This window comes from Drosophila persimilis, unplaced genomic scaffold (genome assembly GCF_003286085.1).
Source record: "Drosophila persimilis strain 14011-0111.01,24,50 unplaced genomic scaffold, DperRS2 tig00000000-arrow-pilon, whole genome shotgun sequence".
NCBI lineage: Eukaryota > Metazoa > Arthropoda > Insecta > Diptera > Drosophilidae > Drosophila > Drosophila persimilis.
This window is the reverse complement of record NW_020825288.1, coordinates 4,758,607-4,782,699: the sequence shown is the minus strand read 5'-3', so window position 1 is coordinate 4,782,699 and position 24,093 is coordinate 4,758,607. Positions and strand designations below refer to the sequence as shown.

At 41.7% G+C, this 24,093-nt stretch overlaps 1 protein-coding gene across 1 annotated transcript in view; it reads right to left on the bottom strand.

Annotated features, from left to right (window-relative positions):
- The window catches only part of LOC6598666 (G protein-coupled receptor kinase 2), a 73,769-nt gene that overhangs the window by 33,305 nt on the left and 16,371 nt on the right, over positions 1 to 24,093 (bottom strand). Inside the window, exon 3 of the mRNA XM_002023718.2 lies at positions 2,987 to 3,494. Coding sequence (XP_002023754.1) covers positions 2,987 to 3,038 — 52 coding nt within the window. The 5' untranslated portion in view covers positions 3,039 to 3,494. The remainder of the gene's footprint in view (positions 1 to 2,986; positions 3,495 to 24,093) is intronic.

Here is a 24,093-nt window from a genome sequence, read left to right as displayed (position 1 = left end):
CAGTGACATTATTTTATAATCAAAAATACAAAATACTATCATAATATAAAACAATATATAAAAAATAATTACAAAATTAAAAAAACCATTACAAAATTAAAAAAAAAAAACAATTACAAAAAATAAAAATTACAAAAAACATTTAATTAACTACAAATCACCAAACTCGGAAAAAAATCGTTAAAAAACTGAAAATAATTATTTAAACCATTCCCGACCTAAATAATTTTTTTTATTTTTTTTTAACTGTTTTCTTATTTTTTTTATTACTTTAATATTATTTTTTAATTTTTTGAGTTATTTTTCATAATTTTTTTATTTTGTTTTATCAAAAACAAAACCTTTACTACTTAGAAGAAAAAAACCATTCCCGACCTTCGATTTCTTCTACTTTTCTCTGCTTTGAGCACACATTTTTCTGTTGATTGATTTCTGGTTCTAAAGTTCTAAAGTTCCTCTTCCGTGGATTGATGTTTCGTCAGCGGCAAATAAGACCCAAATAAATGAGTAACCAAAGAGAATGTAAATATTACCCCAAAACGATAACAATCATCTCTCTTCTGCTCTCCTCTCTCCCCTCCCCTACTCTCCTCTCTTCCGCTCTGTTTGAAATTTGCATTTGCATCCGTCTCATCATCTGGCACTGGGGCGCACAATGGCCATGGAAGAAAATTCTGCAATAACTTTTGCCAGTCAAGAAATAAAGGAGAACTTTTGGAGAAGAAAAGCTGGCAAAAAGGGGGCAAGAAAACAAGAGAAAACCCCCCTCGAAAGAGGAAGCAAAAAAGAAGCAGAGAATAGAGAATAGAGGAGGGGTGGGGGGGAAAACTTTATGGCAATGGATTTTCCTTCTTGTTGCCGGCGGCATTTGGTGGCGCGACTTTATTTTATGCGATCTGCCAGCCTCTTCGGCTTCGGCTTCTGCAAAGACAAATTCACTTTTTGACTCGTAAAATGTATGGCAAAATGTTGTATGCCACCCCCCATCCTTAAGACCCCCCCTTCCCCCCCCGGACCGGGTGGAGTCGCCTCTAAAATATTACATTACTACAAATTGAAATTTTGAGCACGTTTCTGTCATTTAAATCTGTTGAGGCGGCCAGAGAGACAGAGCTAGAGTATCTGGCAGATACATTTTGGAGGCAGACAGACAGACGGGGCAATAAAATAAATAACATTTAAAATGAAACATTTGATTGGGCGGCAAATGAAGAAAGGGCTACACACAGAGACAAAAACAGTTTCGGGGGGGCATGCAACATTGCAGCGGCAGTCCTGTTGAAGGTGACCTTTTAAGCTTGCAGCAAAAAACTACGTTTTTTTTTTCGCGCTTTAATGCATAATTTTGCATAAATTTTCCACCACCCCCTAGCCACCCCTACCCCCCTCCTGCCCCCTCTCTGAACAAAAACCTAATGGCAAAAGTTGACTTTGCTGTAAATAAACAGAACAATGGCGCCAACAACAACAACAAAAACAGCAGCAGAATGTGGCAGCGACACTGAACTTGAGGGAGGAATGTAGAGGGGCAGGGACAGGGGGCAGGGGCAGGGGGGGTGGGGCGGTGTGACTTGCAATTGAAGTGTGACCTCGATAACGAAGTGGAAAGGAGAGGAGCCTCCAATAGAGAGCACTCAGGGCCCACCAGCACGAGGCATGAAAATGAATAACTTGCTGGAGCGCAAACATTTAACGCTTCATTAACTTTAGATAAAGCCCAGGACCGGGCACTAGAGAGAGAGGGGGAGAGAGGGAAGGAGAGGCAAGAGGCAAGCCCATAACGTCCCGAAAACCAAACAAAAATCCAACTTCAAATCCTTGCAATTAAACAGGACAACCATCGAACCAAAAATCGATGACAAGGTGAGAACAATGCAGGCCACTTGGGCACGTGTCCTCCCCCCTCTCCCACCCTCTTCCAGGGTTACAAGGACCCACTGGTTGGCCTTCAAGCCTACTCCAAGCGCTACAATGTATGTTTTTTGTGTATCGAAACTTGGGAGGCATCCACAGCGTAGGACATTGTGCCCCAAAAAGATGCAAAGACGACAATAATGCTTACATTTTATGTAGATTTTTAAAGACTTTACACCCAAAGATACTCCAATTTGGATCCATGAATATGCAAATACAACATTTCGAAAGGAATTTGCTTGGTACCTCAGGGCAAGATTTGGCATAGAACCAGGAAATACTCCAAAAGAATGGTACTAGCATTCCACTAGGGAACGACCATTTCGGTGTGCAAACTTCCCCTAAGCGAAAGGACACACTTATTACAACTTCCACGGAACAAAAAGATGTATTATACGGCACGAAACGGGGGCTTAAGGATGTTTTTCCAATTAAATCTCACAGATATATCCATGTTCTATGATAATATTTAACAATTATCCGAAATTCATTCCAAATCTATTTCAAATTTGTTAAAAATTACACAATATTTCGTTGTTAGATGATAAAAGATGGAAAATGGGTTTGTATCTTCTGTGGAATATCAATCCAACAAAGTCCCAAGACAAGTCCCAAGTCTTCTCCATTTTAAAGCTTGTAATTCCTTGAGCTTGGTAGAACTTCCGATGGAATTGTGCTCTTGCTGCCAAAGAACTAATCATTTCTTGGGAATTTTCAATGAAAATATTCCTTAAATTTGATAAGCCTTCAACGAAACCAAATATTGGGCTTCCTACCTTAGATCCGCATCATTTACTCATAATAATCGTATATTAAAGTCATTTAAGAGCTCTTAAAGAGACCTCCCGTGAGTGTTTCCGTTTCCAACAGCCCTTCCTGAGCTCTAGAACCTCCACATCTTTCAGATGTAGTAAATCTACCTCCCTTCCTCCAGTAAACCATCATTTACACAGCTCTCTAGCGTGATGGCCTCTCCAGAGCGGACTTGCCATCAATATTTAATTTTCTCCCAAAAGTAAACAAATTTAAATACAAAGAGCGTTGCTGTGGGCTGTGTGGGAGTGGCACTTACCTTCTCTTGCTTTCAAGTAGACCGTATTGGCCACAATATTCTCTAATTCCATTAGTTCCAGGTTGGCGGTTTTTTAATGAATCCTTTGGCGCTCTCGAAATAAAACACTCAACGGCTGGGCTGTGGAGGGCTGCGGCTGCTGGTCTCTCCTTTTGATGTATCTACGGCTTTCGAGGGCTCCTTATGTCGGGTGTCTCTCTCTCTCTCTCTCTCTCTCTGTCGCTGTGCGTCTGCTGGGAGTATCTTTGTATCTCTAGACTTGCAAATCTATCGCTTGATGGCTAATTTGGGGCCGTCGTCTATGGTCCGAGGTATGTGGCATCAGTGCTGCAGACACAGGCGTCATTTAGTTTTCAAGGAATCGGAATATCGAACACCGAGCGAATAATGTTCCCCCCTTTCAAGTGTTTTTGCTTGATTGAATGTCGTGTGTGTTCTGTGTTCTCCCCGGACTGCGGACTGCGGGCTGCGGGCTGGCTTGTAGCTGTGTAGCTGTGTATCTTTGTATCTGTAAAGAAAATTGCAAACGATAAAGGCGTATAAATATCTTAGTTAATTGGATTTGACAAGGGATACCACACACACGCACACAGGGCCAGGGATAAGGATGTAGTGATGTAGTGGGATGTCCATACAAATTACATGCGGGTTTGTGATTTCATTTAAGGTTTTCCGAGACGTGAAGGGTGGAAGGGGGGCGGTAGGTTGGCCTCAAGGCAAAAACTACGGCTTTCTGATGGTGCAACAAAGATACAACCTTTCGAGTGGAAGATGGTTTTAGTTGAAATTCAAATTTAAAGATTTTTTGGTGTTTTATTGAGAAAATGTATCTTTGTATCTGATATATGCATCATTCTGCATGTATCTATCCTCAGTCTTTATCTTTTCGTGTCTGAATCTATCTGCAATATGTATCTACCTGTTAAATGTATATCTGTCAGATTGAACTTACTTACAGGATGTATCTTTTTGAATGTATCTTTTTGAATGTATCTTTTTGTTATGTAAAAATGTATGTCCTCAAATGTATCTTTCTACAATATGTATAATCTGAAAGTATCTATCATATGTATCTTTTCGAATGTATCTTTAGCACTTATCTCTCTAAGTGTATCTACAACATGTATATATCTGAATGTCTCTATCTGAATGTATCCATCTGAATGTATCTATCTTGAAGTATCTATTATAATGTATCAATCTAAATGTATCTATCTGAATGTATCTACCTGAATGTATCTCCCTAAATGATTCTACCTAAATGTATCTCCCTAAATGTATCTATCTGAATGTTCCTATCTGATTGTATCCATCTGAATGTATCTCTAGTATGTATCTTTCCGAATATATCTATAGCATGTATCTCTCTAAATGTATCTACAACATGTATCTATCTGAATGTATCTATTATAATGTATCTTTTTGACTGTATCTATCTAAATGTTTCTCTAATATGTATCTATCTAAACGTATCTTTGCACAATATGTATTTTCCTAAATGTGTATATGTATCTTCCCGAATGTATCTATTTAATCACGAGTATCCCTAACTATTTCAAAAGAATCCAGTTGTATGCTTACCCAAAATTCTCTAGACTTGCTTCAAGTGAAAAGTATCTTAAGTATAAGCCAAAAATAGTTCAAATTCAATTCAATCAACTCGAACTTTTTCGATACTCGATGTTGTCTCGTGTACTTAAGGTATCAAATTCTCAATTCACAGGCAATAAAAGAGCTTCAAGCCTGAAGCCAACAGATGTGCTACTGTTTGTCTGCCTGGAGCCAAAATGCTACTCAAATTCCATTTGATTCCTGGAAATCCTGTAAAAACAACAACAGTACAGGTTTTCCATCTTTCGCTTCAATGAAAATGTGAATATTTTACGCAAAAGACAGAGCACACACATATGATGCTGATATTGCCTCAAAATATACATTTTATGTTTTATTTACATAAATGTAAACCATAGTTTGTGGGCTTAAAATGTTTTTCTTGCCATAATTTGGCATTTAACTGAAATCCGAGACTGTATTCATGGAAATAAAAGCAAAATTCTAGTATCTTTTGTTGTAATTAAATGTTGCTTTATTCGAGAAAAGTGAGAATCAACTTTTTTTCGAAGATACATTGAGGTAAAATCTAAACAATTTCCCATGAAATGTGATACTCTATGAGAAAAGCATCTCTCCACCCATCTGGCGGCTGGTCCTGGGGCTATCCTTTGCCGACATGCAAAGTTAATTATATTTTCCATAACTTTCGAGCCACAGAGCCCTGTGGCGGCTTTTAAGTTTCAAATGTACGCAAAAGTAAGAGATATTCTACTTTTGCGTACATTTGTACCACTCCACACTCCATTCCATGTATCTGCTCTCTGGCTCCTCTCTCTGGAGGAAAACCTGTACTGTTCTTGACGCGTACGTGTACGTGAGTACTGGTTTTTGTCACCTGTTTCAGCTCTCGTCTTGTGGCACAAAGCCACAGCATAAAGGACTGGCAGGGGGCCGCTCTCCGCCTCCCTCTCTCTGCCTTCTGGGGGTGTCAGTAATGTGTTGTGGTCCAGCGACAGACAGACAGTGTGTCGCATTTATTAATCATGGCCGAGAGAGAAGTGGGCGCCCCAAAAGGGCGTAGGTGCAGACAGAGACATGGGGCAGAGGCCTGGGAGGCTGTGGCATGGTCTGCGGGGGGGGAGGGAGAGTGCTGCTACGTGTGGGCATGTCGTCTCTTGTGAAGTGGAGTGTCACGCGAGCAACTAATAGCAAAATAATTGAATGACACCACATCTCTCTCTGCCTCTGCCTCTCCCTCTCTCCCACTCTCCCCCTCTCCCTCTTCCACAGAAACCCAAGGGCGTGATGGCATTTCTTGTATGTTTCCCCCCGCAACACTTTTATTGGAAATATATTGTATTTTTTTTTTGTTTTTTTTATGAGTTTTTCACTTAACAACTTTTATGTGCGTCACTCGATTTTTTTTTGGTGCTTCTTTTTTTTAGGCAAATTTTTAATTAAAAATGAACTCATGATGGGCTCCGCCATACGCATACGGGGATACACATGTGCTATAGAGATCTATTTTGTTATGGCCATGTGCTACAGGGTGGGGGGGGGGGGGGGGAGTCGTCATGGATCATTGGCCGCTGCCGTGCGGCGCACATCAATCAGAAACCAAAAGCACAGCGAAAAAAAGTGTGGCCAGGCCGGAGAGCGAGTGTTTATTTTCAAAACAAAAAAATTCAAGCATAAAGCAAGACTGGGATGGAGAGGGGTGGAGCGGGGAAGGGGGGTGAGTGCCTGGAGGACAACATACGATTTTTTCCAAGTCAAAATTAATTGTTTCTCAAATGCGTAACAAAATAAATAAACAAATCCCAGGCCCCAAAAAATAAAGCATGGAGAGGTGAGGCCCTGGGGAGGAGGAATGGGAGGGGGGAGGGGGTCTTTGGAGTACGTTCCAGAGAGAGAGGGGGGGTCCTTAAAGGGAGGGGGAATCCATAAAGAGAGAGGGAATCCATAAGGAGAGAGAGGGACAAAGATTTGAGGACTATTTTGACCCCCAATCGACTCCATCAGCAGTTGAAAGATGTATCTATGTAACTCTGTATGTATCTATGTATCTCTGCATGTATCTACGTATGTATCTATGTATCTCTGCATCCAAATCCACCATCAAGTATCATATTCTTTCCTTTAAAGTCCCCCTGAAGACCACCAAAGACCTCAAAGTGAGAGAAAAGCCATGCCTGCCAGAGAGATTTATAAGATTCCCCTAAAAATTCGCTAAATATTCTACATTTTTTATCGGAAAATATCTACTCTTTTATGCAGGCCGCGGCACTCTCATTCGCTCGATCCCGCCGCCAATAAACACAACTTTTAGTGCCGTCCCATCTATAATTCAGACTTCAAATGGGAATGAATATATGCCCATTTCATTTATACAAACATGCATCCATCTATGCTTTTAGGCACGAGGCAGGAGGCACGAGGCATGAGGCACGAGGCAGGTAAGTGCCTCTAAAACTGGGAGCAACATCATCATCGTCATCAGGAATGGGCGAGCAGATTGTAAACCAAAGAGAAGGAGAGGGAGACTCGCGTTAAAAGCCTCTTTATTGAACATTTACGCCATTAGGCAGGCGACTGGCAATATACGATAGAATGTGGGAGGGGGGAGGGGGACAAGGACATGGCATGCTCCGCCCTTCAAGGGTGGGAGGAGGCCGCCAAACGATGTTGTCAGTCATTCTCTCCCCGACTCCACTCGGGGGCCGTGTGTGTGGCTCCTGCATCACATCACGGCGAAGAGGAAGTGATGCCATTATGAAAATGTTACCAACTGGCGTCAATGAAATTAAGCAGCTTCTCTCTCGCCCACCACCTCAACGGCATTCTGCAGCACTGCTGCCTGTGGAATCTGCCACCTTCTGTGAGGCCAGCCCTGCGCTATCGGCTTTGGCTCCCTGTCGACTTTGAAGTGGAATAAATTTCCCCTAACCTAGCGCATCTTAGAGCATTTAGCCCTAGAGCATCTAGCCCTAGAGCATCCAGCCCTAAAGCATCTAGCCCTAGAGCATCCAGCCGTAAAGCATCTAGCCCTAGAGCATAGCCCTAGAGCATCTAGCCCTAAAGCATCCAGCCCTAGAGCATCTAGCCCTAAAGCATCCAGCCCTAGAGCACCCTAGAGCATCTAGCCCTAGAGCATCTAGCCCTAAAGCATCTAGCCCTAGAGCATCTAGCCCTAAAGCATCTAGCCCTAGAGCATCTAGTCCTAGAGCATCTAGCCCTAGAGCATCTAGCCCTAGAGCATCCAGCCCTAAAGCATCTAGCCCTAGAGCATCTAGCCCTAGAGCATCCAGCCCTAGAGCATCTAGCCCTAGAGCATCTAACCCTAGAGCATCTAGCCCTAAAGCATCTAGCCCTAGAGCATCCAGCCCTAGAGCATCTAGCCCTAAAGCATCCAGCCCTAGAGCATCTAGCCCTAGAGCATCCAGCCCTAGAGCATCTAGCCCTAAAGCATCTAGCCCTAGAGCATCTAGCCCTAGAGCATCCAGCCCTAGAGCATCTAGCCCTAAAGCATCTAGCCCTAGAGCATCTAGCCCTAAAGCATCTAGCCCTAGAGCATCTAGTCCTAGAGCATCTAGCCCTAGAGCATCTAGCCCTAGAGCATCCAGCCCTAAAGCATCTAGCCCTAGAGCATCTAGCCCTAGAGCATCCAGCCCTAGAGCATCTAGCCCTAGAGCATCCAGCCCTAGAGCATCTAGCCCTAGAGCATCTAGCCCTAGAGCATTCAGCCCTAAAGCATCTAGCCCTAGAGCATCTAGGGTATTCCAATAACTTTCCTTTTCAGGGCATCTGCCATTCCGCCTTTGGGTTTCTTATGGCCTCCATTATGTGCCTCCTTGCGGGCTTGCACCTTTGTCACCTTGTCGCTGTGGCAAATTGCTTCTATCTGAGGCACTTTGTTAGGGGCTCAGCCACTGGAGTGGGAGCGGCAGCATTAACTAGATTGTGGCTGGAAGCAGCTGCCGCTGAAGCCCTGGCCGGAGTCGAGGTTGAGGCTAAAGCTATTGACTTATTAATTAAGACAAAGGCACTGTCCCTCCCCACCGATGGAGGATGAGATCCGGGCCACAGCAGCATCCCTTATCCCTTATCATATTTATGACAGTCATCGCTGCCACAGAGACAGGCACAGGGACAGGGGGCACGAGAGAGAGTGGTGCCTTGAAGCACGTCAATTTGAATGCCAAAAACGATATCTTCTGGGTACATGGCGGTGGGTGGTGGGTGGCCATTACCACGCCCCATGCATAGACAAGTAGGCAGATATCCACATGGAATGCCACAGACACGAGGCAGGAGGCAGGAGGCACGAGAGCCGGGGGGGCCCCACTGTCGGTCTCTGTGGAGTCGCCCCTGCATCCTGTGGCACTCAGTCCATTGTCCACAGTCCGCAGTCCCTTCTGCATTTCCATTTTTTGCTGATGAACAGGAAAAACGTTTCAGCAAAACCAGCGACCACTTGGCTTTCATTTTTGCTTTTTCTTCCTTGCTTTTTTCCATTTTGCTCTTCATTTTTCCACCATTATTTGGTCTCCAACTCGTTCTTCGTTTTCCTCATTTTCAGTCCATTCTTTTTGTCTCCATCTTCTTTCTTTTTTTTCTGGGCTTCTTCACATTTTCTTTAAATTTTCTTTCCATTTTCTGCTTCTGGTTTCTTCTCATTTTACTGCCGTTCTCTGGTTTTCTACTCATTTTCTTCTCCATTTCTCCATTTTCTTCGCACTTTTCTTGCATTTTATGTCCGCTCTCCATTTTCTATCCATTTTTCGAGGATTTTCTCTCTCGTTTTTTAAATTTTTTCTGGTTTTCTACTAATTTTTTGCTCCATTTCTTCGTTTTCTCCGCACTTTTCTTCCATTTTTAGCACTGCTACCCAATTTCCTTTCATTTTAAGAGGGTTCTCTCATGTTTTTCTCTTTTTTTCTGGTTTTCTTCTCATTTTTCTGCCGTTACTCTGGTTCTATGCTCTTTTTCTGTCCCATTTTTAGGCCTTTTTTCTACTCGTTTCCTTCTCAATTTTTAAGTTTTCTCCTCACTTTTCTTCTATTTAGAAGTCTTTTCCTCAAATTCCTTTCATTTTTTGAGTGTTTTCCTTAAGGGTTTTACATTTTATCCGATTTGTTCCTGCTTTTCTTCTCCTATTTCTTACCTTTTTTTCTTTCATCTTTATCTTCTATTTTTTCACTTTTTTATATTTTTTTTGCCTTTGTTTTCTCCTTTTTCTTTTTTTTGTGTTTTTTTTTCTTTTTTTTTTCTCGAGATTTATCACATATTTTGGTTCTATTTCATTTTCCTTTAATTTGTGTTCTTTCTTTCCATTTTCCTTCTATTTCCTGTGCCATTTTCCAGCCATTTCTTAGTTTTCTTCTCATTTTCCTGTCATTTTTTTGGCCTTCCCTTTAAGCCCTGCCATCGTATAGCCCCCAATTCCTCCATCCCCCATCCCCCATCCTGCATCCGAGTCGTGTGTTAATTTTACTCTGAATGCGCAATTTATTTGCGTTAAACTTGGACGTGCATGTGGGCGGATGTGCCTCTGTGTGTGTGTGTGTGCGTGGGTCTCCTGTGGCACCACCAACTATGGGTCTGCCACCGACGACTGCGACTGGGGGGTTGTGCGGGGTCGGGTGTCGGGCTGCGGGCTGCGGCTGGGGGTGCGGCGGCTTTTCCGGGCAAAGGATCAACTTTTAGCCAAAAACGCCCTGTGGCATTGCATATTTTTTGCATTGCATTTGGCTTTCGCCCTTCCCCTTCCCCTTCTCCTTTTCTCCCTTTTTCTCTGTTTTTTCTGTTTTTCACTTTAATTTGCGGTCGTTGCAAAAAATTTTAATCAGCTTTCCCCGCACACCACCCTCCCCCCTATCGCCCTCTCACTCACTCTCTCTTTCATGTAGTTTTTTATGCTTTGTCTGGTTTTCCTTTATGAAGAGAGTGAGAGAGAGAGGGAGAGAGAGAGAGGGAGAGGGAAAGACCAGAAATAGAAATGTGCAACGCATTTCTGTGGGGGAATAAAAAAGTTGCGCTCGATTCGGTGCTCCATGGACTCGAGATTCCGGATTCTGGACAATGGACTTTGGACTCTGGACTTTGGACTTTGGACTCTTGATATTTACTCGGTTAAACATTTTTCACCAGCGAGAAACGGAAACGCTTTAGGAAACGCTTGAGAAAGGCGCCTCTGTAGTTTATTCTCTGATAATTAACTGGAAATATTATTTTCTAGGGGTTTTAACCACAAAGAAATCCCCCTCCACCTGCACCACTTGGCAAATCCGCAATCCGCAATCCGTTTTGTATTTGTTTTAGACAACCGCAAAGACGTTGTCCGTAGGTGTTGGCACAAACATTCGAATAGAATTAGCAAACAGGCGAGTGAGGGCCCTGCCAGAGACAGAGACAGTGGCGTCTACAGTGACAGCCACAAGTATGCGGCCGACAGTCGTCGTTTGCGGTTAGCCAGAAGCAACAACAACAACACCAACACCAACACCAACACCGTCGATAATCGTTGGGAATGTACGGGAAAGAACAAGGTTAAGGCTGGTTCAGACCAGCATCGCCTCGTATCGCCAGGCAGCCATTCATATCACATTTTCTGGAGTCGTCAGCGGAAATTCGAGAAGGCTACGGATGATGCGGAGAGCGGATGATGATCCCCTAACCACACAAGTCTGCGTGGGTCTGTGCTGGCTTGAGGCTTGAGGGAGGGGGTGTAGGGGTACCTACAGGGGGCGTAAAGATGTACGGAATGGATAGGTATCGATTTGTATCAATATTTGAACATTTATTTATTAGAAGATTTATGAATGATACTCAAACTTTATTTGTACCTAAATTTATCAATCGATTCATTACTTATCGATGATATCATTATAAATATCGATTCCATCAAGATTAACATCTATATTTATCGATTACGTCAATATTTATTGATTCCGGAAATATTTATCGATTCCAATATGTATCGATTATATCAATATTAATCAATTACATCAATATTTATCGATTACAAGACATATTGATCGATTGTATGAATATTTATCGATTATATAAATATTTATCGATTAGATCAATATTTACCAATACTGATGTATTTATCCATTAAATTAATATTTATCGATTACATCAATATTGAACGACTACAGCATTATTTAGATTACAGAAATATTTATAGATTCCAGCAAGATGGATTGATTGTATCAATATTTATCGATTAAATCTATATTTATCGATTACGTAAATATTTATCGATTGCATCAGTATTTATCAATTAAATCAATATTTATCGGTTGTATCTATATTTACCGATTGCATTGATATTTATCGATTGCATCTATATTTACCGATTGATATTCGATATTAACGATACCAATTCCATATATGTATATTCCCCTGTTTCATCCAGAGCCATAGGAGAACCCTTCTCTTTGAGGTTTTTCAAATAAAAAGTCACTTCTTTATCGATTTATACCCGACATAAGCGATAATTAACCGATAACGATACTGAAGCCCACAATTAACATCGACTTTGCTACCTTTTACCTATTTAGAGCTCTATATTCATAGGATTGCTTCCCTTTACATATGTTTTCGATGTAACAACAAACTCTCGATAAACTGTAGTCAAATTATCGATTATTTCTCAACGATAACCTCGGAGCAGCATCCGCCGTTCGTTACGAGCTTAAAGACTTTGAAAAGTGGCAGAGAAAAATCACACGTCAGACAGGAATCCGAGAACAAGACACTGCCAATATGGCATGCCACCGGACGGACCTGCTGTCCTTGCCACTTTGCTTCAGCTTCGCTCCCTCCCTGGGAGGCAATCAATAAAGCGGCGACTGACCAACAGCTATGCCAAAAATGACCCACTTTTTGGCTTGGTGGACTATCGATGCAGCTGCCACAAGGGGAGAATTTTTTTCTATTCCCACTGCCTCCACCACCGCCTGCCCTGCGGCATGAGAAGAGCGAGAGTTTTGCTTGTTTCAGGGCAGAGATTGGTCGCTGGAATGGAATGATGGTGCAACTACTGGGCACTGATTGCATCGCTCCTTCATCATCGTTGAACATTGATCAGTTTTTTTGGACTATCCATCGAAGGCAGGCACACACACACTTCCCAGACGGACGGGACGGATGCCTCGAATTCCTGTGTCTCCGCCGGAGACAGAGAGCCAGATATACTTGAAGCTCGTTGCATACTTTGTGGCGCATCGGAGCGTTAGATTGCCAGTGTCCTGTGTGTGTCCTGGCGGCTCACAATCCCATGCCTGCATGCATAATTTTTTGCCCGCCCACTTTCTGCCCCTCCCCGTCCAAGGCTTTCTTTCTGCATATGCAAAAGGGGTCCTGGGTGTGGGTGGGTGGAAAGCTCTTTTCCTCTCGTTGCTTATTCATGTATTTTCCTTTTCTTTTGTTGATTTCCCCAAACGCTTTCAGCACTTGACTCCAGCCTTTGGCTTCTGGGCGGCCGCTGCTTCTGCTTTTGACGCGTTCTCTCAGCTAATTTATGCTTTAATAAATTGCATTTGAATTAGTTTTCCCCCATCCCCATGCCAAAGTGGGGCGTGGCAAAGCGTTTCCGCTTAATTTGGTCGTGGGACGGGGCAGCCCCCCCCCCCCCCTGGGAGCATCAAAGAGGCAAATATTTTGGTAGCCATTTTAGAACAAAATCCTTGAGGCTTATTCCAAACGAAGCGTTTTTCACCGTTGATTCTTGGAGACGCAAAAATACCAGGAAAAACAACTTTTTTGAACACCAAATCTTAGTCCAGTCGGAATTTTCCATCCGAAAAGTACAGCCATTCTCATGTAAACGAAATAAAATATTTATTTCTTATTTATTATTATTTTTTGTATTATTATTATTTGTATTATTATTACTTTTATTATTATTTTTTTTATTACTATTATTACTATTATTTCGAGTATTTGTTCTTGAATGGTTTCAAATCCCTTAAAATATTCCACTGTCTATCGATAGACCCGATGAAAAATTACAATTTTAATCGTTTCCAGCTATCGGTAAAACATGGACATTCTCACGTAAACGAAACAAGGGTTTCGGTATTTTATTGGGAATTTTTTTACAGTTATTCCAAGATTCCACCAGTTGAAGATGCGACTGTATGCTATGACTGACAGAATTTTCGTAGCATGTCCCCGAATAGTGTGAATGTCATTATGTGACATAAGGAAATTTGAACCATCCCTCCAAATAGTGTGAATGGCACAATCTACCGATAAGAAACGCTCACCGATGGTGAATGTACCGATTAATGTCTCCGAATAGTGTGAATGTCTTTATTTGACATAAGGAAATGTGAACCGGTGGGTAATGTAACGTTTAATACGTGTCAACATCCCTCCGAAAAGGGGGAATGGCATAATCTAGCGACAAGAAACGCTCACTAATGGTAAGTGTACCATTTAATGTCTCCGATTGCTGTGAATGGCACAATTTACTTAGAAGAAAGGCTCCTTGTTGGTTTTAATTACTTTGGCTTAATGTCTTCGAATAGTGTGAATGGCAAAATTTACCTCTAAGAAAAGCTCACCGATGGTAAATGTACCATTTAATGTCTTCAAATACTGTGAATGGCACAATCTACCGACAAGAAACGCTCACCGATGGTCTCCGAATACTGTGAATGTAGGGTAAATGGCATAATCTACCTAAAAGAAAGGCTCCTTGATGCTGACTGTACCTCTTAATGTCTCCGAATAGTGTGAATGGCAAAACGTATTACTGATGGCAAACGTACTTTCATCCAAAGGCAAACATTTCCATTAGAAGAAATGTATGTTTGAATATTTTCTTGCCAGCGAGTGTGCGTGTGTATCTGTGTGTGGGTTTGAGGCTGTATCTTTGTGTGTGTGTGTGTGTTTGTAAAGCGAACAAGTTATGATTTATGCATGTGGGTCATTGCTGTCAACACAAAAGTGAAATAAAGCAAACATATTGCCCCCGAAACACGCTGCAACAATAACCAACGGCACACACACAGACAGACACACAAAGGCCACAGGGAGAGAAAGAGAGAGAGAGAAAGAGGGTGCTGCAGCGCTTGCAGAGGAGGCACAAAAGGTGGGGCAGAGCGGCTGTGCCACAAAAGGTATGACACGGAGGCTGCGGCATAGCCTTTGGGTTTCATGCCTCAATGGCCACCACCAGACAGATGTGTGTGTGTGTGTGTGCCCTAAAATGTATTTAAACTTCTGCCACAAGAAACCATCGAATATTTATGCCACAAAAATGATTTATGAATATACCGTAAGACATAAGGAAACGGCCTCCCCAGCGTTGTGGAAATTAAGAGTAAAATTCCATAGGAAAATGCATTCCGAAGCCTACATTCGAGCGTCCGACGAGCCAAGGCAGTGGTTCAATCGGACCTCGTTTGAGGCAAGGCCAATCGATACGCCCAAAGCCCAAAACGATTTTTGGCCACAAACAAAAGTCATCTAGGGCCTTGATACTCATGAAAATCATTCGAAAAGGCGACAATCCAAGTTTGCAGTTTAATAAATAATGATATTGTCTTCCCAGAGAATCCTGAGAGATCCTAGGAGATAAACCGCAAAGTTTTCAAGATATTCAATGCGATATTCCATTCTGTAATGATATTCCCCACATAAATGCCAAAAATCATCAGGATTGCATTGAAATTTCACAAATATTAACCATCTCTCAAATCTTGTGCACTGCACAATTTTATAGATACAAAATCCAATTTTAATAATCCATTCTGTAATGATATTCTCCCTTTAAATTTCAAAATTCATTAAGATTAACCAATGTTTACAAGAAAACTTGAAATATTAAATTCCGCAAAAAGTTTTTGGCCGGAAAACCTTTTTATCTTTGGCTTTGAGTTTCATGAAGCTCTAATTGCCGAAACTTTTCAAGAATCTTGCCTCCCCCCGGCCCCGCCCTTGACATCAAAGTTCGGAGCGAGGGCTGGGGACAGTCGTTGTGTATCTTTTTCGCCCCTTTTTCCGCATCTCGTGACAGTCATTTCAGGGCACGTTTGCACACTTTTCTGCCACTTTGATGACTGCCCGCCTATCCGCCTATCGATTAGCATATTTTTTCGTAAAAATCGATTTATGCGCTGCCACAAAAAGCCATGAACGAGGGCCTGCAATTAAAGTCTCGTACGTTGGTGGAAAGCTAATGAAAATTCCTCACGGAACACGCATCATCAACATTTTATTCCCTCCCTTTTTTGGTTGTATTTTATTTTAAATTTTAATAAACTTTTCGGGGTGTCTGCTGCCGCCTCCTGCCACCTCCTGCCGCTGCTCCTTTGATCAGACGGCGGTACAAAGAAATAGATTAAAAGTCCATTAAATTACATTTGTGCCTTCGATATTGATGGCAATGGCAGCCTTCAAGTGGCTGCGGAAGGAGGCGGGAGCGTGGCAGGGGAAGGACGAAGTAGCCAAGGAGCCGTCGATTCAATGGCATCGTGAAATTTATGGTGGCCCAAGGAGGAACAGCAGAAAATGCAAGAGAAAAATTATAAAAGAACATACAAATAATGGCAAACATTAAATTGGGTAGGAAATCGGGCACGCCTGGCTATCGGATACCCTGTAAACTAGGGAGGAATGGTTTTTCCTTGTAAGAAGGAAGAAAGTGTCGATACATTTTTATAGATAAACACATTATTCTTGGAGAAATATGAAGATATGTGTGTTTCGAGGCCTTAAAATGGAATGTATTCCTTTTTGCACATTTTCATAGCTTCAAAGTTATCGATATTTATCGGAGAAGTCGATTCTGGCTCGCTGCTCATTTTTAAAACAGTTTTTTAGCTTATTACCTTTCGATACTTATCGATATTCGATATATCGATATATTAACCATCAATTTCATTCAATAAAAATCGTTTAATCGATAACCTCTTTTAATTTCAGTGATTATCGGTACATATACATATTCGATAAATCGATAAATGAATAATTAATCAAAACTATTCAAAATGTTCAAGTCCATAACTTCTTTCCTATCGATAAATCGATAAATGAATAATTAATCAAATTCAATCAAAATCTTTAAATCGATAACCAATTTTCATTTAAATGTTTATCAATACTTATCGATTTTCGAGAAATCGATAGTTTAATAATTAATTTCATTCAAAATACATATCTTTAAATCGATAACCTCTTTTCATGTTAATGATTATCGATACTTATTGATAATTCGATACATACATAACATTTCAATCAAGTTTCTTTGAAGTTTCGAACTTATCGATAGGTACATTCGATATTTTCGATAATTATCGATCATCTTTTAGCAGTTTATGCCAAAAAATACCCCCAAAACGCTACCCTAACTCTCATTTCGTGAGGTAATGGAATGCTTTTTACGGGGACTTAATTTTTAAATGTCCATGGGCTCAAACACCTTGTGCGTCCTGCCAAATGAGCAGCATAAACAATCTCATAGATAAAACACGAAGAAAGTAAAAGGAAAGAGACGGGGATAGAAAGATGGGAAGAAAAGTGCTGGGGAAGAGCCACACGAAATCCCCCTCGAAAAAGGAAAGATATATGCGAGAGTGCGGGAGTCTCTGCCAATAGACGATGTTAAATATTTACAAGAAATATTTGCTGCAGTAGAAGAGGGAGAGAGAGAGAGAGGGAGAGATAAATACCATGTGCGTGTCGCTTCGTGTTATCGGGAGGTTCGGCTCCAAGTTATAAATTTGGGCCTTAACGCCCCCTTACCACCCCCACAGCACCACAGCACCACCTCACTTGCTCTCGTTGTGGTGGAATTTCGTGGGTTTTCCCCCACTTTATGGCTGAACATAAAATATGATGGCTGCCCGATAGAGCAGGTGCCCTCAGCGCACTCCATCCATCCATCCAGCCTTCCAGCAGCTCTGGCTGCTGCTCCTTTCTGTATCGCAGTTGGCGCTCATTCACTCACCTACGTAATTGAATAGAGAGCACTCCCATAATGAAGTCGACTGTCGAATGGGATGCTAGTTGCTCCGCCACGAGCGACCACAAGGCCACCACTTGGGCCGGCAATCGCCTGCAGGGACTCCTAATGGGAGGGAGGAAGGACCAACAGCAGTACGGCAAAAATGCGTCTGCGGCCAGCAGCCAGCGACCAAAAATGTGGCCTGCCTGCCATTTTCGATGTTTGCATCAAATAAATGGCCAAAATAAGAGGGGCAGGACGCCCGAGGGCCTAGAAGTGGCTGTGTGCCCCATCATCCGTTTGATTTGCGCTCAAAATGTTTGCTTTAATTGCAAGCGAGGAAGGATTCGAGCGAGGAAGGATTCCATTCGAATCTGTGCTCCAGCTTTGATTAGCTTTTAGATAAATTGCCTGACGGCACTTCATCATCAGGGGCTGACGAGAGTGAGAGATACAGATACAGATACAGATACATCTTCAGTGGGCTCGGGCTATTCAATTAACATGCCACACTTTGTGGCGTTGCCTTATTAATGGCTCCGGGATTATGAATGCGAGAGGCAATCAAGTGACAGACAGAGAAGGAAGTGTCCCACCATCAATAAAACGGAAATGGGAACCCGTTTTGGCCAGCATCTCTCGGCCGCACTTGAACTTGGCTTTGGGGAGGGCTTTAGGCGGAATGTTTACGCTTCATTGGGCCATGAGATTTCATTAATAAAAAATGGCTAAAATGGAAAATAGCAGCAGAAGCAGCAGAAGCCATCAGGGGGCCTCGAGGATGGGGCAGCATCAGGGGACGGCAGAGGGGTAGGGGGGGGGCATGTGTCGGAGTGTGTCATGGAATCGGGTAGGGATTTAACTATTCATGAGAGAAAGTCGGAAAAGTGCCACTGGAGGAGGCAGAAGGAGACAGACGTCGGTCTAAATGCCAAGAAAAATAAGTGGAGGAAACTGTAAGCGGCAAGACGGAGAGGGAGAGGGGGGAGGGGAGAGAGAGGAGGGTATACACTTTACAGATGCTAGAAGAAACAAATAAAAGATGTGTGTACACTGTACACATAGCCGATGAATAGTGATTGGGATTGGGATAATGCCCCAGAGAGAGAGAGGGAGAAAGAAAGAGAGACAGAGAGAGAGAGAGAGAGAGAGAGAGACAGAGAGAGAGAGAGAGAGAGACAGAGAGAGAGAGGGAGAGGGGTACAATGTGCAAGAAAATTACGAATCGAATAATCGAAAAAGTCGATCAATATAAACAGAATATAGATGTTCGATAATTTATCGATATGGATAATGATAGAAATCGATACAACGAATATCGATGATCGTACTGCCTGGTCATATATCGATAAATTGTGAATATACTGATACCTTAACAAATATCGATAAACTATGCCTATCGATAGATAAGGGTCACTATCGAAATACATCGATTATTATAGATATCTCTATTATTATGCATTATTCGATTATTTTCGATTAATCTATTATTTTCTATGAATCTATTATGTTCGATAAATCTATTAATATCGATATGTCTATTATTAGCCATTATTCGAATTTTTTTGATGAATTTATTATTATCGATATATGTATTATTTTCGATAAATCTATTATTTTTGATAAATCTATTATTTTCGATAAATCGTGTCTTTCCGACTAATCTATCTTTTCCGATAAATCTATTTTATTCGATAAATCTATTATATTCGATAAATCTATTATTTTCGATTAATCTATTAATACCGATACCCTTTAATCTTTCCAATAATATCTTAGAATGAAATAAATATTGAAATATTTCCCCAAACTTTAAAATTCATTCCACTCCACTTTACATTCATTTCATATTCCCCACTGTTTTCCCCCTCAAAAACAGTTCCCCCCTCTGTCTTTCTCTCTCTATCTCTGGTTTTTTCTTTCAGTTTGTTTTGGGGGAACTTTATGAAGAGAAGTAACTTTCGAAAAACCTTCATCCCACATCAAAATGAGATTCGGCAAAAGCGATCGGACAGACGGCCGTACGCGGCACACGTAATATCCGACTGTCAAGTCCCTGGTAGCACTAACGGACAGAGTGAAAGCATTTAAGAGCCCACTGTACCCCCCGCCCCCCCTGCCCGTCGACCATTAGAAAAAGGAGAAGTGGGAAACAGCATCAGAAATTGGAAAAGCTTGTTCCTATGGAAAATGCCAGATACAGGAGACGGGAGACAGGAGACGAGACTCGAGAGCGGCGGAACAGATAGAAGATTGGACGATGGACAGGCAGGCAGGCAGGAAGCATGCCTCAATGTCGAAAACTCTGGGGGCTCTCGAGCTCTGGGGCCGTTCAATTGTAAACAGCGGCCAGCAAAAAAAAGAAAAGAAAAAAGAAGAGAAGAGACCTTCATTTTGGCTGTGAAAATCAGGAAGTTTGTTTGAAATCTGGCTATGATTTTTTTTTTGTTGCGGGGATCTAATATCTGGCGCCTGGAGGCGACATTTTAATTGAAATGTACGCCGGGAGACCGAGACCCCTAATCAACGGCACTACAAAAGAAACAAAGCCTCTACGACATGTTAACAACAATCAGGGGCAGGGCCCACAGTCAGGGCCGGAGTGGCAGGGCCCATCTCTGGGGCAGCTTATTACAAAACGCTTTTGGCCAAGACAAGAACAGCCAGCAATCACAATAACAATACTTGTTGGCAATTTTTATGCAGATTGCCAGCCAAAGGTTTCGTTTGGTTTCGTTTTCGTTTCGGAGTACATAAAATGTCATGACCATAAACCCTTTTTTAGCAGACAATTTAAGCCAACTGAGAGCCAGAGCCGGCTCAAGGTTTACGATGATTTCAGTGGATTTTCGTATTGCGGCCACCGCCGAAATGGCCAAACAACTTGACTCGGGATTCGCCTTGACTTGGACTTGGACTTGGACTCGTGTCTGTCTTTTGGCTTTTCATTGACCGGGCCCTTTGGCTTATTTATTCGGGCATTTTCCAGAGCAGCCCTGCCCCTCCTGCACTCCCAATAGATAGCCCAATTACGCCACATTTTTGTTTGTGTTTTTTTTGGTTGGAGGCAACTTTCTCGGCGGCACATCGCAGGGTTCCTTCCATGGTGCATGAAAATTTAATTGACAAAAAACCAGTACACATAAACTATAGTTCGAGGGGGAGATTTATGCGTGGTTTGGCACAAAACTAAACTAAACTAAACAACTAACTAACAAAGTTAGTCAATTGAAGGGCTTTTATGCAAACTAATGGCAAAAAACAAACCAAAGAGCGGCGAAACAGTGGGATAACAGAGGATCTGTGGAGGAGTCCCACGACCAATTATTCCAATGAAATGTTGGTTCGTTGATTTTTGTTTAAGCGATACATACAGAACAAAGACTTGTCAGCACGTGTGATTCGGTATGTTTTACGATGACATGTTTCATAAAAAATACTCGCCAATTTAGGCAAAATTTTAAAAATGTTTAAAATATGTTAAAAGCTAAGAAATTACTATAGAGTAGAAAAATACCAGAAAAATACTACAGAAATACTAGAAAAATTCTAAAAATATCAGAAAAATACGTTTAGAATATACTAGAAAAATACGTTTAAAATATAGTAGTAAAATACTACACAAACTAGAAAAAAATACAAAAATACTATAAAAATACCAGAAAAAATAAACAAATAAATACTACGGTATCAAAAAACTCAAAAAACACTAGATAATACTACAAACTACCAGAAAATACCACAAATATACAAGAAATTATCTAAAATGGTACAAAAATACTACAAAAACACTATACAAATAATAAAAATATGAAAAATACTACGGTACCAAATAACTCAAAAAAAGACTAGATAATACTACAAACTAATGAAAAATACCACAATTATACCACAAACTAATCTGAAATGTCAGATACGAAAAGGAGCACTACTGAAGGAGCTTTCCAACGAGCATACAATCGACAAGTTTCGGGTTCTTGGTGCCGTCACCAACAACGAGGACTTTGCCAAGATCTACAACTGTCCCCTTGGTAGTCCCATGAATCCACACGCAGAAAGCTGTCGTTTTTGGGAGCGCAGTTGATTGTGAATCGATTCAGTAGACCGCTGATAAGCACACATACTTATTAAAGAATAATTAGTTCAATAAAAGCACCCAGTCAATGCAATAGGACTTCTTCAAAGGAGATTTTCAGTGTCCACCATTTTGTAGAGGAACTCGTGATCCCCTAATCGAACGAGTGCCTTCGCTAATCTCACTCCTACCACAGATAATTATGGATATCCCCGTTTCCCAAAATGTTATTCATTTGTATTTTAAGCGTATATTATTGGAAATCATGTCTGGCTATAATTGGCACGCTGAATATTCCTAGCACAATCTCCCCAAAATCGAATGTTGAAGCCCACACCAAAAATCTTAAGCCCCCCCAGAATTCTGCGTATAATTGGGCGCCACTCTGGCGATATTGGCTGCATTTATTATCCACAGGACGAGGGACATGGCATGCAGCAGCAACAGCAGCAGCATTCGAGGGGAAAAACCATAATTGGGCCATGGCTAAAATAGACGCATAAATCTAGTTAATGGCGAGGGCCAGAGAACCCCTCAAAAAACGCAGTATTTCGTGGCCAATTTCTATGGTGGCTGATGGTTTCATTAGCCTCCTTATGGCCATGACTGCCACTGTATCGCACTGCCACAGAGAAGACTCTGTTGACAAAACAATAAGCCACTAAATACTGTACACAATTCACATTTATTTTGGCTTATTTTATGGTTATTTATGCAAAAGCACTTTAAGCCATTAAAAGCCAAAATGGAAAGAATTCTGCAATTAATAAAATGCAAAACATTATTACACATTTTCCATAGAAATAACAGCAGAAAATGTTGGAAAATTATTGTAAAATTCACGAAGAAATCCTGCTCCTTATATGACATTTCCCCAGTGGTTTTTCCTTGAAGAACGAATCCCAATTTGGACACATTTTCAGATGTTTTCTGTTTTTGTTTTTAGGCCAAACAAACATTAGTATTCATTGGAAGTCCAACACAACAATTAGCTGCAATTAAAGTTTGGACAACAGCAAAGTTCTGGCCACTGGCATCAGAAGTTGGCCAAAATCCAAAAGGGCCAGAGAGAGAGAGAGAGATTCTGATTCTGATTCTGAGGAGATAACACAAATTGAGGGGCAAAAGTGCACAAAATACAAGACAAGAGCAGGCAGGACTTTCCCAGCTGCTAATCAGAAAAGCAGCAACAGGGAGGGGGGGAGGAGGAGGAGGAGCACTTCAGGGCATGTCTCGTTTACCAAATAACCATCAGAGATCCTGCGAGATGGAATGGCAGTCTGCCAGCAGGAGGAGGCACATCTGTAACTCTGTTGAAGAAAAGGAGTTGCCCTGTACTTGATTACCCATTGAAACGGGGGAGGGGAGGGGGAAGAGGGAGGAGGGAGATTCTGAAATTAGATGCACTTGAAAATCAATAGGGGATTCGGTTTTTGGTTTTATTCGGGCAAGTAATGGAGAAGGATTGAGAGATTATGGAGAGCGAATCAGCATTGCATTTTTTTGGGAATATTTAATGGTATTTGATATGATGATAGATGTGGTATATACTGATGGTATTTCGGTGGAGAATATTACAATTTCTGAATCTAAAAACGAAAATGAGAACGCAGAAATTCATAAATCCTGAATATAGGGAGCCAACAGGTTCAAAAAAAAGCTTCGATCTGGCAATACTGTGCATATTTATGAATGTGAAGGAATCGGAGTCGCTTACCTTTCAAACATAGAGTCATGCTGTACTTTAGGACTTTTTTTTTACTAAATTCGATTTCTATTCTATTCTATAAAATAAATCCCGGAAGTAAGAGGTTCTTCGACAGAACAATTTTCTGGATTTTCGGCATCATTTTGAGATGCTGTTAGGTGTCGAATACCCTCTCCCTATACCAACTACAGGGTACACAAATCTCTCAAGGAATTTAATTTAAACGCTGAAAAGCGCTGAAACTGAAACTGGAACCTAAAAATGAAAATGAAACCCAATTTGAAGTAGAACCCAGAGCGGGCACTTGTGGCGGAGGAGCTGTTGCTGTTGCTGTTGCTGGAGCTGTATCCCGATGCTGCAGTTGAAGCCGAAGCCGAAGCTGAAATAAATTGCACCAGAATCGCTGAATGCACACACAAGTAGCGTAATATTTCTGCAACGGAAGCTGCAACGGGACTGCCGACTGCCGACTGCCGGGGATGCTTGGCTGCGTTTCAATGGCCAGCGAAGGAGCAAGGAGTGTGTGTGTGTGTGTGTGTGGGTACACCCTCCCAAAATGATATGCACCCATGCGAGTACATACTCGAAAACATGTATGTATATCCCTCCGGTCTGATGGGGGGAACACCCTATATCCCTATGGCTGGCAAATAAGGGAAGAAATTCCTCGCAAATGAACACAAAAATGAGGGGTAAAAATGTTGGTAAAAATTCAAGAAACTTCGGTCATACGAATGGTTGATGCCTCGTCATCGGAGATTAACAACGGCTTGAGCTTGTATTTCTCCAGGTGCCATCAGACTTCGCCT